General features: G+C 47.3%; 1 protein-coding gene across 2 annotated transcripts in view; it reads right to left on the reverse strand.

The window, feature by feature from the left end:
• Nucleotides 1-19,720, reverse strand: part of USP14 (ubiquitin specific peptidase 14) — a 991,689-nt gene that overhangs the window by 442,749 nt on the left and 529,220 nt on the right. For both annotated transcript variants that reach the window (XM_069620879.1, XM_069620880.1), the window contains exon 11: nt 3,504-3,569. In XM_069620879.1, the coding sequence (XP_069476980.1) occupies nt 3,504-3,569 (66 nt within the window). The remainder of the gene's footprint in view (nt 1-3,503; nt 3,570-19,720) is intronic.

Here is a 19,720-nt window from a genome sequence, read left to right on the forward strand (position 1 = left end):
ATTTCTTTGCATAAAATTCCTCTATGGGTTGCTCGCCCTCATCGTCTTGGACGCCATGAAAGCAGTGATACAAGGGGAATTTTTTACATGCCCGGCAGCACTCAGACAGACCAGTCAGCTGCAGCAGGCACAGCTAGAGTGTAGGGTCGCAGAGCAAGAAAAAGCGCTCAAATCCAGCCAGTCCACTAAGGCGTGGAGGCACCTGAAACAAAGCGAAGTCCATGCTGGAAACACACTTACCCGATAAATGTGCACGCGCCCTCGCTTTCACCAAGCAGTTGTATTAAATCAATATCAACAAAGCAAACAGTCTACTGGTGTACAAACTGAAAAAAACACATACACACAACAACATCCCAACACCTAAGGAGCCCAGATGGTTCCCTGAAGGTTTCAGAGGCAGACAGTATAAGCACGATGGTGGAGCACCACAGAGGCATCCTGACGGACTAGAGCAAGCGCTTTACAATCTATTTAGCCATCACCCCCCACCCCACCCCCCCATTCCACTGGGCCTGCAGGGCCCCCTTGAGCTAGCCATCTCCCTTGTGGAGGTAGTAGCAGCAATTAAGCCCTTGAAACAAACAGCCCCAGGACCAGACGACTTCATAGCCTGATTTTAGAAAGTACATGTCCACGCATTGGCATCCCCCGCCTGACTGCTCTTTTTAACTCATTCCTAATCACAGGGCGCAGCTCATTATCCATGGAAGAATACCTAAACGTACTTGTATCGAAGTCTGGGAAGGACCTAGAGGATTGCAGCTTGCTCCGGCCCATAACAGATGAATAATGATGCAAAGATCTTCTCCAAGATCTTGGAATCTAGGCTCTCCGGGGTCCTACGTCTATTGGTACACCCTTACCAGACAGGAATCATCCCGGGCCGCACTACCCATGACATCAGGTGCATGCTCAACCTTTTCGAGAGCGCCTCGTGGATGGGAGTTGAGAGTGAAGGGGCCTTGTTGGATGCCCAGAAAGCATTTGACCTTGTTGATTGGAGATACAGAAGCAGGATCCTGGCCCACTACAGGTTTGGCCCAAACTTCACTAAATGGGTCCTAGCCAATTAACAGCAACCATCCCTAAGAATTAATGGAATCTGTTTCCCAAATTTGGAAATCTCACGGGCACCCATTAGGGCTGCCCCCTATCGCCCCTAATCAATGGAGCCATTCACCACCAGAATACGGACCAATCCGCGGATACAAGGAGTGCATGTAGGGGGACACTGCTACAAAATCCCCTTATATGCCGACAACGTGCTACTGTCCCTCACTCAGCTGAACACCTCCCGCGAGACGCCATGGCGCGAGATCTCTGCACTCAGCGAAGTGTCAGACTTTAGGGACAACTACTCAAAATCTAGTGCCATGGGAGTAAACATCACTCAGAGGCAACTGGTGGCTAGCAACAGACCGGTCCCATGGGGGAAGGCCCACATCACCCATCTAAGCATTCGGATTCCGAGCAAGGCTGATCAAGTCTATCAGGCCAACTTCCTGCACCTATTTAGCACCCTGCTGGATGACTAAGACCATTGGCATAAGCAAGAGGTGTTGTGGTTTGGGATGATCACCTCTCAAAATGAAGCTAGTCCAGAGGTTCCTCCATCACTGCCTTACACTGCCCGTCACGATTCCTGAAAAGGAACTGGAAACACTGCAAAAGGGGATTATAAAGTTTACTTGGGGCAGGAAAAAGCTACGGGTTGCCAGGAGGGTGATGCTCCGGGGAGTCCACAGCAGCAGCCTTGGAGTCTCAGACATCTGCAGGTACTACCTAGCAGCACAGCCATCTGCCACTTTTGCATGGCACATGACGGATGATCCTGCCCCTGTTGGAACCAGATTGAGGAATCGTGTGCCCCTGCCCCCCCTTCAGCTCTGCCCCACCTTAGGCTGACATGCCAAGCCGCAGAGATGGGCCCACTGGCACTGGCTTCTACTAAGAAGTCAATCCGATGCTGGAGGAGGCCGGTTAACCGATAGGGAGTTAGCAGCACTTTGAGCCCGCTCACTCCAGTCTGGGTTAACCCAGACTTTAGATCAGCATGTTTCCGTGGGCAGGGGGGGGGGGTAGGCTTAGTACACGTGAAAGACTTATTTAGCTATGGGGTACCCCTATCCTTCGAGGAATGCAAAGCTAAGTTTAAAATTACAGAAGAGGAAAGGTTCAGTTACACCCAGCCTCCACACTGGATGTCGCACGTAAAACACTAAGTGCAAGGGGGTGGGGGGCTTAATGCACTAGAATACACCCGGACTGCTCCAATGCCCAAGGGCAAGGTCTCAACCCTCTATAAGCTCTTAGTCGGATGAGACCCCACTAAGAAGGAGAGTTGCATGTCCAGGTGGAAAAGGGACCTGCGAAGAGCGCTAGGGGCGGAAGAGTGGAGCCAGATCTGGGTCCGTAGTGTCACAAATAAGGAGGGGGCAGCAAAAGTCTGCCATAGGTGGTACATTACACCAGAAAGCTTGCATAAGAGTAACCTGGTGCTGTAGAAACTATTTTGCAGGGTGTGCATAACCATTGGCTCACTTTTCCACCTCCTGTGGTCCCGTCAGAAATCAGCCCAATTCTGGAAGGAGGTACTGGCACAGTCAGACAACTGGGTTGACGATCCCTTGGGATACAGGGATAGTATTGCTGGGCGACACAGATGGCGGGGTGTTTCGCATGACAGGTCCTATGGCGGACCTAATCTCCTTACGGCAGCGAAGATTACCATAGCGTGGAAATGCCCAGTGACTACCATGTGGTGTGAAAAATGCTGGGACACAGCAGTGGCAGAGAAAATCACAGCAATACACTTGGGGAGCATGGGAAAGTTCCATAGCACTTGGTCCTCCCTTTTGGAATATGCATAGCAATTCCCTGGGACAGTGCGCAAGCCGCCGATCCTAAAATGGTGCACGAAGTACTAAATCCTAGCGGGAGGGAGGCGAAACCGACAAAGCTGGCACTTTGGGTAGTACTAGAATAGTCAGTGCCTAGGATCCCTCGCCAGCCAGGTCGTTGCATGTACTATCGGTGAAACCCAGTACTGGATGTATGAAAAGAATAATACTGCTTTTGATTGGTAATGTGACTGACTCGTCTGCTGTTTTCTGACTTATTTTCTTTTTGTTCAGTTTTGTTAGCTTTTTCTTAATTGTTAAAATAAAAATATATAAATAAAATAAAGATAAAATAAAAAAAACGTAATGCAATACAGACATTGCTTGCCTACAAATAACTACACAAAAAAGTAGAAGTGCACAACGAAGAACAAGCTATTGTGAGATAGATAACAGAGGAATTAAAAGCACAGTAACTGGCAAGATCAATTTGCTTGACGAGATTCTATTTAGAAAGTAGTGGGGTTCTAAAACTTTAAAGTTCAAAATTGATAGTAACTCCAAATGAAAGTATAAAACGTTTCAGAAAGTCCACATTTTAAGTAGTGCTTGTGATAGGGTAACCTCATCAGTCAACATTAAAATCAAGATATTACTTACAGATTTGATGTACAAAGCATTTCTTTGCAATGAAGGCGAATGCTTTGTTATTTCTTCTTGAAGACGCTGCAAAGTAAAACAAGAGTAGATTCTCAGGTATGATGAATAGGAGAATAAAGAGTTACTGCCAAAAACATTGTTATTGCAGATTAAAAAAACCAAGGAATTTGTTGCAGAGACAAGTATGCTCCCCACTATGAACCCAATACGTACTACTGGTTTAGGACGATAGTACCGAAAAAAAAAGTGGTCGCAACGACCAAAAGTTCTAAAAATGCTACCACCAAAGGTTCGAACACCAAAAGTTCGAACCTTTAGTGGTAGCATTGCAAAAAAAAGAAACGGGGGCTGCGGGGGAGTCCCCCGCATCGCGCCCCACTCACTCACTATATTTTATGGTACAGTGAGCGGGGGCTGCGGGGGACACCACCGCAGCCTTCCGTAAAAAAAAAAAAAGATAAAGGGACCCTGCAGCGCCAGTTCCCGATCACGGAAGTGAAATGGAACTGGCGTTGCAGGACCCCAGCGTGAAGATGAAGGCAAGTGGGGTTTGTTTATGTTGGGGGTGTGCTGAGGGTGTGGGGGTGTTATGGGTGTGTTGTGTGTGTGGGTGTGAGAATGTATGTGCGTTCGCATGAGAAGGTGCAGAAAAGTACCTTTCCCATGCGAACGTTTTGCCCACAGTAGTTTCAGCCACGGGCAAATCCCTTAGATACAAAACTACCGCGGGCAAAACGTTCACATGAGAAAGGTGCGAACTACCAAAAGTTTGCACCTTTCTCATGCGAACACATACATTCTCACACACATAACACACCCCCACTCATACCCTCCCCCACCCACACCCCCAACAAACCCCACTTACCTTCACATACATGCCAACCCTCCCGATTTAGGTGGGAGACTCCCGATTTTTCAGTGAAAATTACTTTTATTTTTCACGTCCTCACGTCTAAAATAATTATTTCCCCAATGCATTCATATGGGGAAATTGTTGTCTCCCGATTTCTCTGTGGAAATCTCCCTCCCAGCTGCGACGGAATGTTGGCATGTATGCCTTCATCTTCACGCTGGGTTCCTGCAGCGCCAGTTCCCTTTCCTGATCAAGAACTGGTTCTGCAGGGTCGTTTTCTTTTTTTTGTTAAACAGAAGGCTGCAGGGATGTCCCCGCAGCCCCCGCTCACTATAATTTCGGTCATTGCGACCATTTTTTTTTCGGTACAATCGTCCTAAACCTTTCAAACTATTAATCTGATCCACTTTGCAAACACCAATAGAAGAAAATAAAACCAGTAATCTACTGTTCATTATACAGACAAATAAGGCACTCGCACCAACCACTTCGATCACGCACCTTCAAAACTTTTACCAGCCCTTGCCTTGAACATAGGCACACTACCAAATAAATATTCAGTTGTCAATCCCTAGAAATTAGAGTTATTATAAGAGAAAAATGAGCCAGTTGGCTACAGATAACACGAGACTGCAAACTATCTTAATATGCAAGTTCACACTTGTGTTAGGGAGCACCTTCGTGCATTGCGCCAAAAAAAAATAAAAAAAATACACAATTCCCCTTTTCCGAAAAACAATCCCTTCTTAAAGAGAAAGGGCATACGAGTGACAATCTCTTCAATTCAAAAGAAATGTGCACCAGTGTTCCAGTCAAAGCTAAGAGAAGAATTAAACATTGAAGAGAAACCAAGATTTCTATTTAAGAACACAAACGTGATATCCCACTAATTACCGTAAAATTGTCCCGAGCATCGATGCAACTTGAAACGCAGTAACCGGTTAGCCAAGCCCTGTGCAACAGTGGGGAAGGCCAGACCGACACGAAGAGGCCTTGTCTCATTTGGAAAGCAGGTTCACAGGTTTTTAATGGGAATCTGTGTGACAGTTTCTAAAGCTGTGACCCAGGTCAAAGTCAATACCCATGGCTGTAGTCTGGCAGCAAGCTGGAATGTATAAAACCATATAATAGCAGACACCTTATGAACAGCTAATTGCTTGGGGATCACTCCGATGGTTTGGTTCCACACAAACCCATGCTCACACTGGATCAAATATTCATAACATAGCAGCAATAGTTTTTGAGGCGTGGAGCCGTTTTAGATTCACATGCTATGCTAGTGGTTGTAGTATTGTTAGGCAGAAACCTTTGCAGTTCCCTTTGGGAACACTGCAAAAGATTTAGGACTACAGGTGTTAGCAGTAAAACCACTTGGTAGCAGTCTGTACCACCCAGATTTACCTGGTAGCTGTGGCTGAGCAGTCAGACTTCTCTCAAGAAGAGAGAGGCAGTATGCAAAGTATACACAATAGGCACTCAGATACAACAATACAAGCAAACACTGACCAGAGATTTGGTATCAAAGAATATGATTATTTATTTAAAAACACACTGTTGGAAACACTCCAGCACTCTTTTCGTAAAACACTCTAAACACAGTTACTATTATAATATATACAACCCTTATTCCTTATCAGATAAGTCTTAGTTAACACCACTTATTTTCATACAGAGGTGAGCGCTTAACTATAGATGGCACTCCAATAAGTTCATGAAGAAGGGAGGGAAAAAGACAGAATATGGGAAGGTACACCACTCTAAGCTTTAGGAACACTATTAGCAAGGCAGACGAGCAAAAGTCACTTGTGAGACAAAGTCCATAGGCTGGGCCCACTCTTAGAGAGAGCAGAGCACAAATGCGCCCAAGATCACACAGTTACACTCGACTTAGAAAGTCTTGCAGCGAGTTCGAAAAGAGTCGAGAGGCTCAGAAAAGTTTAGCCAGGGTGTCCCAGGCTAACCCAGGTTCGAAAGCAGGGGGCTAAATCTACCCCGTACAGTCGGTGGCAAGGGAAGCCGGGCGGGACACGGTACCTTAAGTGGGAAGGATCCTCCAGCGGTGGCAGTTGTTCCTGGCAGCGGGTGCAAGTCTTGTCGTCGTCCAGGGGAAGAGAAGATCTCCACTTGGAGGAAAGATGAAGGTCGTTGCACTGCCAGGGAAGAAACCAGCCGCAGATTTTTCCGGTTAAAGGTATTACCCTTTTTTTCTTTGGTAAAACGTGGTATCCCGGTTGCCGGGGTGCTTGTCACATGCAAGGCGGCCACGAGATACGTCGGGAAGGCGAAAAGACGGTGAAACTTGTTATCCCCACCAGTCAAAGGAAGAAGACTCTCCGGCGGGAGATCTCCTCTGTCGTTGGGAAAAGTGGTGAGACGGTCCAGCAGGGCTCCACCGGTGGTGTCGTCGTGGCAGGTCAGCTCAGCTTCTCCCTCGTCGGATTCTTAGGTCCTGTGGCGACTTCTGAAGTTCCAGTCCCCAAAGCCCTGCTTTTATGCAGAAAACCCCCATTCACTCAGCCTAGCTGTCACTCAAATATGCTAAGTGGTGAGCCGGCCGGCTCACCACTTGGGCCAATCAGGACAGAGTGTGACTTGAGTTGCCTAAGCAACTCAGTCCAGGGTGCCTAAATCCCCCTCCACCCCTCCTACGTACCCCAGACAGAGTGGCACCACTTTGGAGGGCTTCTGTGGAGAAGCCCGCCAAAAAGTGGAACAAAGGGCTCGACTTGGGTTGCAGTCACAGAAGAGAACACAAAAGCCATTTTAGAACAGAGTTTTGGCAAAAAATACCAACCGAAGAATTCATTTTAATTAAATAAGCCAGCGGTATGTTCGAGGCTATCGTAATTAAATAAATAAAGATAGTAGCCTCGAACAATGGGAAAATCCCATAGAGAAATATTCGCGGTTGAATATAAAAAGTAGTATCCACTGCCACCAGCCAAAACTCGATCAGGGGGGACGGAGACGTGCCTCCTCGACTAACAGACCCCGGGGCAATCGAATTGCCCCAGCCAGTACGTCCACAATATGATGGTTTGTACTGGTTCTGTTCAGAATTTAAGACTAGTAAAGTCAATGGTGACTTTACAGACCCTGGGAGACAGTAGTCAGTCCCAGGGTATGGAGTCTATACTGGGAAGTCACTATGACACCCCTGTGTTACTGCACTGAGGGTGCTGTTTAACACACATCACAAAAACACATGAAGCCCTATGGAGTAAAAGACCCCATAGCCCTTTAAACACATCTAGAGTCAAAGAAACACACTCAAATCATGTCCAAGAGTGAGGGTAAAAGAGTCTCACTCTTGGCAGGAGAAAAAAATAAACCTAAAAAATCCAGCAAAGCTGCTGGGGGACTCACAAGGTTAGGAAATTCAGCCTAAACAGAGAATTCTCCCTAACAAGTATTACAAATTGTTTTACTGAATTGAAAATGCAGGTGTGGACTGGGGCAGACCATGTATTACGTGTACATGTTACTCAATGCTCCATCCAGTTAACATACCACAGAAAGTGTTTATTTTTCTCCTACATGTTTATTTTAAACACGTTTCAGATTGTTTTTTACACTGCAAGAGTAGGAAGTTATTAGATTTTTGTTCATATTTGTAAATATATCACTGCATTCTTTCATAGGAAATTATCCATCTCACTTTTGCCTTGTGTGAAGAATCCTATGGATCCCTCACTGAAACCCTGCCCAAAGTTTCCTCCAAGGTGGCCAGTGGAAGGTAGACGCTTCCTGATCCTAACCCTAGGGGGTGGTGCACTGCGGATCACCTGGGAGAAGACAGGGCCCAGGGTGGTGAGGAGATTCCGTGGGAAGAGACTGTATTTTTCCTCTGCAAGGCAGAATTTCCCCAAGGCACCTAAAGAGGTAATGGCTTATTGTCCTTTTAATGTCCCTATCTCCCATGTTAGATCTCTAGTTGTGGACCTCAATGCTGTAAAATCTGAGCAGACTTTAGCAAAAGAAAGATCTCTTTTTGTTATGTTATATTAATTGAATGTATTGAGCGCGCATACGGCCAAAGGCATCTTGGTGCTAGCTGTGAGAGGGAATTTCCGTGATAAGAACAGCCTAAAATAATAGTGTTTTCAGTAGACGGCGGAAGGTAAGGTGATCCTTAGTCCCATGTAAAGTGAGGGGCAAAGCATCCCAAGCGTTGACGGCAGCTATTTACGTTTCCTTTTTCTTTTTTTATTAAAAGAGATTTGTTTATGGTTAACAAAACTTGCAACCTTTACACATTTTTGATAAAACAAAATCATTGAACAGAATAAAACATTAATTAGCAAATACAATTCTCATATATCATTACATAACAAATCTTAAGAAAAGATAGAAAGATTTTCAGTGCAGTCATCGTATCTGATTTAGGAAAGATCTTAAGACACATCAAATTTATCCATACACAAAACAAACAGTAAGCTTATCTTTCGGATATGCGTAAAAGATACACTAAGCTTTATATAAAGCATACCCTGCAGAACCTATGTAAGCCCAATTCATCTTTAAGTTTGATAGCGGAACCACATGATTTCTCGTTTCAAATGATTACGCAATATGAATCAAAAACAAAGAAAAGAATTGTATCCTGAAAATTGCAAGTTATTTTTCTCCAGCAACATAAGCTCAAGTTTCAACAGAAATTTGCTGAGCGCCAACAAGAAACGAGTACCAGCACCAAACATAGCCCTTTCCCAAAAAGACTGGCGAGCAATCAAATTTAGCTCTGGATAAAAATCACCCAGAAGATTTTGCCTAATTGATTCAAAGGACATGCAAAATAAAACTAACTGCTTTAACGTTTCTTCTTGATTTTCAAAGAGAAAAGCGACACCACCTCGTATTTCGGGCAGGAAGGGCAAGTTTGTACTGGACACGTTCCAATGTCGGCAAATGGTTCAATTTGAATCGCATATAAACCCTGTGAATCTTATTGCAAGGAAATTTGAGGATGTACAAAGGCCGAGATAATCTTTTTCTGCCAAACTTAACAAATTCTGTATAAATTGTATATATGTAATTGGTGGCAGCGACTGAGAATGCACACCCACCAGTCCGTGAGTGTCTGATCTGGGGGACCGTCACCAAAAGGGCAGATCGAGAGCGCAAAGCGTGTGTGGGAACATACGGCAGAAACTTCTCCTGCAGATATTCCGCCCCCAGGCCATAGAAGGCACGGTGTACAATGCAAAGGGCCTTAAAGAGAATACGGCTTTCAACAGGAAGCCAGTGAAGCTGTCTTAACAAGGGAGACATGTGGGCTCCAAAAGGAGGGCAGAGAATAGATCTGGCAGCAGCATTTTGGAGTAACTGGAGCCGGTTTAACAGGTAACGGGGCTGCGCCAAGTAGAGTAAGTTGCAGTAGTCAAAGCCACTCAGTACCAGTGCAGCCACCACCGGAGCCCGACACTCAGCTGGAATGAAAGGGAGAACCTTACGTAGGGTCTGGATCTTAAAATGCCCGGTTTTACAAACTGCCGCCACCTGCTCTTCCATGGCGAGAGAGGCAGAGATTTTGACCCCCACATTTTTCACCACCGAGGTAGGCACGAGTAGAGGGCCAAGATATAAACATCGAACAAAATGGGTGATCGCGCAGAACCCTGAGGAACACCACAGAAAAGTGATACAGGACTTGAAAAGCAAGGGGAAGAGAAACGGATTGGGAACGGTCGGCTAGGAAGGTCACAAACCAGTCAAGCACTCGGCCAGAAAGCCCAGCATCAGAGACGTGGGAAATCAGGGTTGGATGGTCAATCATATCAAAATCGGCAGACAGATCTAACAGCAATATCGCTCCGACACCCCCCTGATCCACCAGGCACGCTAGGTCATCGAGAACCGAGTTGAAGACTGATTCAGAACTCCTCCCAAGCTGGAACCCAGACGGAAAATGTCAATAATGAGAGGATTCCAAAAAAGTGGAAAGGAAAGGGGAAACCAGTGCTTCCAGAACCTTCATCAAGAACGGTAGAAGTGAGATCGGGCTATAATTGGCCAATTTTCAAGGTCAAGGGAGGGCTTCTTCAGCAAAGGGATCACCAAGGCATGCTTCAGTGTCAGTGGGATCACCCCATTAGTAAATGAGGCGTTTACAGTAGCAGTAATCTGAACAATCAGAGGACAGAGGCTTCCTTCAGAAAGGCCAAAGGTATGGCATCCGCAGGAAAGGCCGATTTCAGGCGATGGATACCCTCTAGTACGTCTGTCTCAGAAAACATAGGGAACGTAGACCACTGTTCCTGCGCGAGAAATGGCTCAACAGGGAAAGTGAGGTTTGTATTGCAAACAAAACACTTTCCTCAAACCCAAGGGTACACTATAAAAGGAATATGGAAATATTGTCTTCAATAAACTATCTTCCTCTGTAAAGGCCACTCTTTAGAGCCCCTCTCAAAATCTTTAGGGGAATCAAACCCACCTTTCTATCAAAGCCTAACTTTGTGGAAAGAAACTTCAAGTCCCAGAATCCTAGAATGAAAGACGAGGAAGAGGGGTGAAGAGGCGTGCAGATGTAGTCGTCAGGTAATTAGGCCTAGTAGCCATTGTAGTTTTTTATTATTTTCTCAGTTTACACACACCAGAGCACACCCGACAGTGAAAGTTACAAGTGCCCAAACATCATATGCATTAACATGCGTTTACCACTGCCATCCCCTTTCCCTCCCCCTTAACTCGAGCATACTCCATTGGACCTCTACTCATTTTCCCCCAGGGGCACCTCTCCTTCTGTGCTCCCAGAGGTATTATGTACGCTTGGACTGGTCCGGGTGGGTTCAGTTAATGCGGCCACTAACTGTCACTAGGCCATTAGCATACCCACTTCATCATCCTCCCCCCGTAAGCCGCTTCATACCATGCTGCCGTTTCCGCTTCAGCCCATTTCAGAAGGTCATGCCACCACACCTCTATATTGGATCTCTGGCACGATTTCCACCCCATAGCTATTCTGAGTGTGGCCAGAATATATGCCAAGTCCTTAAATTTGCACAATGCGTCATTTTACGTGGTCTAGAGAATCCTCCCACCATGCACGCCCACACTGATTCTACATCTAACTTAATAACTTTCTCAGTGAAGCGGTGGGTAACCTCCCCCAAGAATATCCGAATATCCAGGCATGCTGAAAACATGTGCATCATCCCCGCGTTCACTTGCCCACATTTGGGGTATGTTTGTGTCTCTGTGCCCTTAAATCGGGCTATCTTTTGAGGGGTCATGTACGCCCTGTGGGTTACATATAGCTGAATCTGTTGTAATATTGCGTTCCTGGACACCTTCTTGTGGTACCTCTTTGCTCTTTCCCATTGCCCGTCCTGCATGGGTTCCCTCGCGTCGTCCTCCCACTCCCATCTCCGCTGGGTCACCTCTTTCCCCACCCTGGACATTACCAGTTCATAAATCTGGGATAACTCATGCCCACCTTCCAAGATATCATATATGGTCTCTATGGCCAAGTCTGGTTGGTCTTCTAGTACTATTTCAGACCATGTGGCGCTCATCTGCTTTACCAGTCTAGTGTAGGTAATATATTGCCCAGGGTGTACTCCAGTTTCTTCCATTAGTGTTGTGAATTCCAGTGCCTTCCCATCCCCGCCACACATTTCCTAGTGTTACTATGCCCACCGGTTCCCAGTGTCTACGTATCGTCTTTCTTAGTTGTTCGTCCACTCCCTTTAACGCCACTAGCGGTACTTGGGGGGGAGCACGGAGTCGGGTTCTCCATGACCTGGCATGCCTTGCGCCATGTCTTCCATCCGAATTTTAACAGCTTCGATCGTCCTTTTAGCTCCGATTTTTGCAGCCATATCAGTTCTTTCAGAAAAAAAGGTGTGCGCTCAGACCTCAGCATTCTGGACTCTGCTGTTGTGTCTTCGGTTAGCCACTTGGCCACATACTGTAGTTGCACAGCCAGATGGTATGTCTCGAAGTTAGGAAATTTTATGCTCCCTCTCTTACGCATTTTTTAACTTCCATAAAGCAATCCTATTTCTGGTATTGTGCCAGAAAAAACCTCTACATAGGCTCTGTAGTTTACCAAAGAAGCGTTTGGGCAACATATATGGGATATTCACTAAGAGGTGCAACAGCCTAGGCAATACAACCATTTTCAACAATGCCACCCTTCCCATCATAGCCAGGGGGAGCTCCGGCCAGAACTTCATGTGGTTTTCAATGTTAGCTACTGCTTTCACTGTGTTATATTTGTGTTCATCTTCTACTTCATGGTAAATACCGATCCCCAAGTATCTGAACGATCTAGTCTCCCAGGGGATTTGTAGAACGGGCAAGTTATTTTGCGCAATTCCTTTTCATGTCCCTAAGGGAAAATGCACTAATTCCTGGGGTTGACCGATATGCCGGAGAATGACGCAAATCACTCCATTACTTCTAGGATGTATTGCAGGTTTTCTGCCGGATACCTCAGATACAGCAGCATGTTGTCTGCATACAGTGATATTAGGTGCGGCCCCTCCCTAGTGTAGACCCCTACCCCTTCATATTGTTGCCTCAAATATATCGCTAGGGGTTCCAGTGCGAGGATATACAGCATCGAAGACCATGGACAACCTTGTCTGGTGCCCCTACTGAGCTGCCATTTGTCTGAGAATGAACACTCCCGTTTTGACTCTGGCAAGTGGCGAGCTATACAACAGCTTCACCCACCTTAAGTACCCAGGCCCGATTCCATATTACTTCAAGGCCGCCATCAGCCAGGGCCACCTTACAGAATCAAAGGCTTTCACCGCATCTAGTGAGACAATCGCCACTTCGTCTGCATCTCCTTCTGTCTGTTCCATGACGCGGTGTAGCCGTCTATGGTTATCGGCTGTACTCCTACCCGGAACATATCCGGTCTGATCATGATGAATCAGTTTGCTTATGACCAGTCTAAGCCTGTTTGCCAGCACTGCCGTGAGTATTTTACTATCCTGGTTTAGCATTGACAGCGGTCTGTATGATCCACAATCTGTGCAAGGCTTATTTGGTTTGAGAAGCAGAATAATTATTTCCTCTCAGGGATTCTGGTAATCTCCCTATCTCGAAAGCCTCATTTAGCATTGCTATTAACGGGGGGCAGCACCTCCAACCTGTATGTTTTGTAAAACTCACTAGGGAGCCCATCCGCTCCCGTGGCTTTGCTCGTTGGCAATTGTCTGACCACTATTTCTAGCTCCTCTAATGTAATGGGGGCATCTAGGTTCTCTTCAGCACTCAGTTTAGGTAACCCAATGTCCTCTAATATCTCTCTCATCTCATTCTCATCTGCCCCTCCAGTATCTTTGTATAAGTGTTGGTAACTTTTAAGGAATCCACCATTTACGCTCTCTTGGGTATCCAATATTGACTACTCTCTCCCCTTATATCGCATATCGCTGGTCTAGGCGTCTCGTGTTTGTATAGCCATGCCAACAGCCTTCCTGGCTCATCTCCCCCGCGTGTTTCCTTTCTATGCATTTCTTGTAGTTTAAGTTGCATAGTCTCTCCCAATGTCCTCCACATTCTTGCTGTAATTGGCTCATGGCTTCGGCATCTTCCTGTGAGGTGTTCCCATTATTCATGATTTCTTCTAGTTTCATTTCTGTTTTTTGCAACTCTTTTATTATGTCCCCTTGGATCCCTTTGGATTTTGATATTGCTGCACCCCTCACCACTACCGTAAATGCCTCCATCAGGGAGCTTTCCGATGCTACGCTTCCAGTGTTATTTTCAAAATATTCTATTATCTCCTCCCTCAGGTCCTCCCTGAAATCCATCTTTCAGTGCTTCAGCTCAGAGCCGCCACGTTGGGATCTTGGCTCTGTGGGGCTGACGTTGCCACATTAAAATTAAGAGTGAGTGGTCCCATAGGACCCTTGCTTTGTATTCCGACCTCGCTATCTCCCAGGTGAGTTCCGGGTTGGCGAACATGTAATCTAATCGTGAATCCAGGTTTTGTGGGGCATAGTAATGTGAATAGTGTCTATCATGTGCGTGGTGCAATCTCCATATATCTTCCAGCTGGAAGTCAGCTAACAGACTTCTCAGAGTTTTGGCTGCAGGGGTAGTCTTGTCTAGTTTTTTGTCCGATCTGTCCTCCCTGGGGTCTAACGTGCAATTAAAGTCTCCACCCCATATGACTGTGCCTCCCAGGTAAAGACTGACTTTACCTTACAGGGCCTTAAAGTAGGCCACTGTGTCCCGATTCAGGGCGCATGTGTTAATGATACACACCTCTCTGTTTTCCAACATTCCCCGTATCGCCACCATTCTCCCGTCCGACTCCACCGTGGACTGTAATAACTGAAAGGGTTCATGTGGCGCGATCCAGGTGATTATCCCCTGGCATATGCCGAATGCATTGCTCCAATGATGGTCCCCTTCCAATTTCTCCGTATCACCTCCTGTTTTTCTTTTGTGAAGTGGGTTTCCTGTAGTTAAGACAATATCTATTTTTCTTGTTTCTTTTCAAATAGCTATCGAGTCCCCTGACATTCCAGGTTGTTATCTTAAGGTCTCCAATCCATCAACCATCTCTCGTCCCGCCTCTGTCCTCCCATGCCCTCCGACTACCTCGCAGGAGCGCGTGGGTATAAGCTTGTTCCCTTACAAACTGTACTACAAACTCCCCAACTCCCTCCCGACCCCGCACCCTCCCCAACCCCAACTGTTGCCCGGCCCTTCCCGTCCCCAACTGCCCAAACCCCAACTGCTGCCCTCCCCAAGCCCCCTCCCAACTTCCCCAAACTGTTGCCCAGCTCCATCCCTGGATCTCAGGCTACCCCGCATCTAGCACTTCTCTCGGTATAACCGAAACTCCAAAACTCTGTACTCTGCTGGGGGGGGGGGGGTCAGGGGGGAATGTCCCAACTAAACCAACGACAGGGGGTAAGAACACGCTGTCTCTGACTCCCGCACTAATGCTACAGTTTAGTATGCACGCATAGGTCTAGCTCCCACTTGTGCATTGCATTTCTTATGGGTTCTATTCCAGTCCTGGGGTCCACATATACATTCCCTATCATATTGCCTGTGAGCTCTTCTGGGTGTTGAACTACCCCAATATTATGTCAAAACTGGAGCTGCCAACTTAATATCTGCCTAGGTAATCAACAGTAGGAAGCTGGTTCACTTATAACCAGGCTACGCCGTATCCAGCCTTTCCTCAGTTCTCTCAGATTCTCAGGATTCTGCAGGGTGATACCGCCCTGCTGGTATCCTAATTAAACTAACTACTGGAGGTGAGAACTTATTCCAATTGTATCTCACGCATGAACCTTTCAGTTTACCACACTCTCGTTCATCTCGAGGTCTATTCGCTCCCCTATTCTTTAAATCACCCCTTAACACTTTCTATATCACAGTCCAAATTCAAAGTCATTGCCATGCAGATCATCCTCCCCTTGCCCAGCTCAAAATACCTCTCAAAATAAACCCCTCCCCCATTTATCCAGTCTGCTCTCCAGCAGGTCATCCGCTCCTGCTGGGCAATTCCGTGCGTCAAGCCATGCCGTTCCATCCTCTGGGGTCTCGAAGAAGAGCGTCTTGTTGTTATCACTTTCAGTTTTGCAGGGTATAGTAACATGTATTTGTAACCCCCTTCACGTAGCCTCCTCGTAACGGACACATAGCTCAGCCGCTGTCTCTGTACAGTGAAGGTGTAATCCGGATACACTGACAGTCGCAGATCCTCTACTGATGGTCCCACCTTTGCGGAAGTGCTCAGTATCTTCCCTCTGTCTTTGTAGTTTAATATCTTGCTGATGATCGGCCGGGGAGCTGCTCCTGGCGGCGGTCTCTTGGCCAGGGCCCTGTGTGCCCCTTCTACAGCGAATCCCTAGGTGAGTGTGCCCCCCGTCTATCTCTTGCAACAGCATATTCTCGATGTAGTTTGTCGGGCCCGAGACTTCTGTTCCTTCAGGGAGCCCTACGATGCGTATGTTATTCCTACGAGCCCGCCCTTCTGCCTCATCCACCCTATCTTCCAGATTGCGCATTTGTTGTTTTAGTACAACCACCTCCTTAGCGATTGCGGTACTGGTGCTTTTATTGGCCTCCACATCCTTTTCCAGCACGCTCGTGCGTTCCGCCAGCTTCCTGACGTCTTGCTGTAGTAAATTGACGTCCACGCTGACAGCGTCAATTCTTTGCTCAAGCGAGGTACTCAGTTCAGCAATAGCTGTGCCCATCTTACATGCCCAAGATGTCTTCCGCTCTGCTATGGCATCCAGGATCCGACGGTAGTCTCTTGCCTGGGTTGTCTCCCTTTGCGTGTCTTGATTCTTAGGTCTTACAGCTTCTGCACGTGGAGTTGTTTTGGCGAAGTCCTCCATAGTTGGCTGTTTCTCTTTAGTCTTGCCCACCTTAGATGCCATGTTCGCCCTCGTAACCGTGCAGTTCTGGCAACCAGTGCCTGAGTCACTCCTTAATTACTGTCTCCTGTCTCACGGGTCGCCGTCACGTGGTGGCGTTGTCGCCTTGCGACGCCTCCGCTCTTGTATACAGAAGTGTTTCTATGGCCCGTCCGCTCCGTGTGGCCCACCTCCACGGTCATGATAGTCCAAAAGTTCACACTGCGCGCGGGTGCACTGTTGTCCTTCCTGTCGTAGGCTGCACTCTGCAGTATTCTTAAGGCACCATCACTGGTCTCCTTGGTCATCCGTGCCTTGACCTGATTCCCTCATCTCTGGGTGCCTCCTTGATGCTCTATTATACCATGTTGGCACTGCAGGCACCGCCCCTATTGTCACAAGTTGTGCAATCTCTGATGCCGTTTCATCTACTGTCGTATGGGCCTTCTAATTGAGCTCGCAAGTTCTACTAAACTATTCAGCAGTTAATTTGTATTGTGCTGCTTCATCTGGCCATCATGCAGCACTTTCCTTTGTCAGCCAGCTTCTACTGACCGCCGGTGCTCTTCTAGGAGGCGGCCGCCGTGGGGAACATGGACTCTCCTGTTGCATTAACAGCTGCGGGCAGACTTCACAGGGAGCCCCTCACAGCTCCGTGATCATCAATATAGGACAGACCGCACTGACCGCCGCATGTTTTAGTGCCATATTACCCATACAGTGGGTGGACACTGGGGGAAACACCCGCTACTCTGCTCAATCTTGCACGCGGCAGGTCGGCAGCACAGGAGTAGAATACCATTTCCAGTGCCCTGGGGTTCGACGGTCTGCTCGCTGCGGCTGCTCGCTCACCCACACGATAGCACGCGCTTGCTACCCCCTGGCAGCCGTAGTTTCTAGAAGCTGACCACAAAAAAGCAGCAAGAGCAAACAGATGGTCATGGATACTGGCATTTAAACACGATTGAGCTAAATCGACCTACCTATGGGGAAAGCAATGCCTGCATAAGGAGTCAAAGCGAAGATAAAAAGCCTTTGTGAGACACTGCAAACAGGGAAGCAATTTCACACCAAATCTGTGTGAAATCTAACCTCACGCCAGGTAGCCATAGGCACCTGAAGAGTCAGATTTCAAGCAAAAAGTAATCTGCCGCGTTTGGGCACCAGGCTTCCTTCGCCTATTGTGGACTCTGTTGGATTCCATTAAGGACTTTGCTGGCCCTTGTTTGAACCTCGCAAGCCCATCTGTAAGAGGAAGCGCAAGGGTGGCGAAATCCAGACTCTCGAAAGCAACGCATTGCAAGGACTTTATTTAAAGATCTGTGATTGGACGCCATAATCAACACACCCACAGTCAAGCCTCACTCTCAGATATTAACCGGGTGCACGCACTTCATGCCCGCGCATCCCGGAAGTACATTTGAAAGTGCACCGACTGTTAGACTGTGCCATCCCGCTTCAACTCTGCTTCCTTCGCCTATGGTGGACTCTGTTGGATTCCATTAAGGACTTTGCTGGACCTTGTTTGAACTTAGTAGTTTCAATATTGTGTCGGGACCCTCGCCTCTTCTCAGTTCCGAAGCTCCCTCAGTGTGGGAAGGTCCACATCGGCAGCCGCGTGTCAATTACTGTATACCCCATAACGCGGGCAGACTGGGGGAGGGGGGCACTGCTTGCTGTTTGGCTCCATCCATGCTGAACAGGTCCATGGGCATTGGTGAGCATGGGAATGGTTTACTGTAACCGGATCTCTGCTGTTCACTGATCCGTCCCTCGCAGCTGTACGCTCATTTGGCAGCTCACGTTGCTACTTTCTGACTGCTATTGTCATGGTGTTTCACTATTATTGAGAGTCGGAGCCCCCGCCTCCCTTTAATCTCGGGGCTTCCTCTGTACACTCCGACGTCCTCGTAACATTGTATCATCTGATTGTGCACTTTCCAGCTGATTGCACAAACTTTCTGCAGCCGTAGCATACGAGTTCTTATTGCCGTTGGCCCTCACCCTTTTTTCCTTTGTCTGGCAGTGTCGGCCATCTTTGTTCGTCTCCTCGTTGCAGAGTGCAATCTTGTTTGCGCAGAATTATGGATCCGTGGCTCATCTAGCCACCATCTTGTTCCAATGTGTGGGCAGTACTTTCATGCCCCCAATCATCTTTTTTCATGCATTAACCTTCAGCTGTTAGTCTGTTTCTCCCAGGATCATCACGGATCGGCAGGAGCTCACAGAAGACACGTCTTGCTTGATGGCCTCTTAGCCACGGCCCCCCTCACCTGAAAGTTATCACTGAACCTGGGAGGCATAAAAAGCCCACTCAGGGAGAGAGAGGAGTGGAAGGAGCTGGAACGTTGGCTGGAGCGCAGGCTGTGGCAGTAGAAGCAGGAGGAAGACACGAAGCTGGCAAACCAAGCAGAAGCGGGAGCGAGAGGGATGCCGGAACGAGGAGACAGCAGATTTAACCTGCATGTTCTGAGAGAGTCCTGTCCTCCCCAACTCTGAAGTGCAGAAGACGTGCTGGAGAAACTGTTTTCCCCATGTGAGCCTGATTGCCGTGCTTCCTGAGCTGCTGTTGTGTCCAATATAGAGCAAGAAGCATTTGTCAAGTCGAGGGTCTTAGAAGCAGAAGAAACTACCAAGATGTGTGGCCGGACCAGAGATACCTGTTCAAGAGAAGGGTGTGGGTGCCCAGCGATCCAGAAGCAATAAACGTTGAAGTCAGGGAAGCAGTGCGACACGGAGAGCAAAACGCTTCAGAAGTCAGTGAGTGAAGCACAGCCTTCTAAAGCATTGCCCAAGCCTTGCTGGTAAAAGTAACCGGCTCCTTTGCCACTCGCATGAGACTTTCAGCAAATAGAAGTGAACCACTGTATTCAAAACCCCTTGAACAATGAGAATGTAACACACACATATAAAGTAAAAGTCTTCTTACTTGCGAAGGAAGCGAATGCTGTTAAACCTATTGTTCTGATAAACAAAGACTATAATTGTTCAAAGACTGGTCACATGTCCTTAATTAA

Source organism: Ambystoma mexicanum, chromosome 5q, assembly GCF_040938575.1.
Source record: "Ambystoma mexicanum isolate Mex_15411 chromosome 5q, UKY_AmexF1_1, whole genome shotgun sequence".
In the NCBI taxonomy this organism is placed as follows: Eukaryota; Metazoa; Chordata; class Amphibia; order Caudata; family Ambystomatidae; genus Ambystoma; species Ambystoma mexicanum.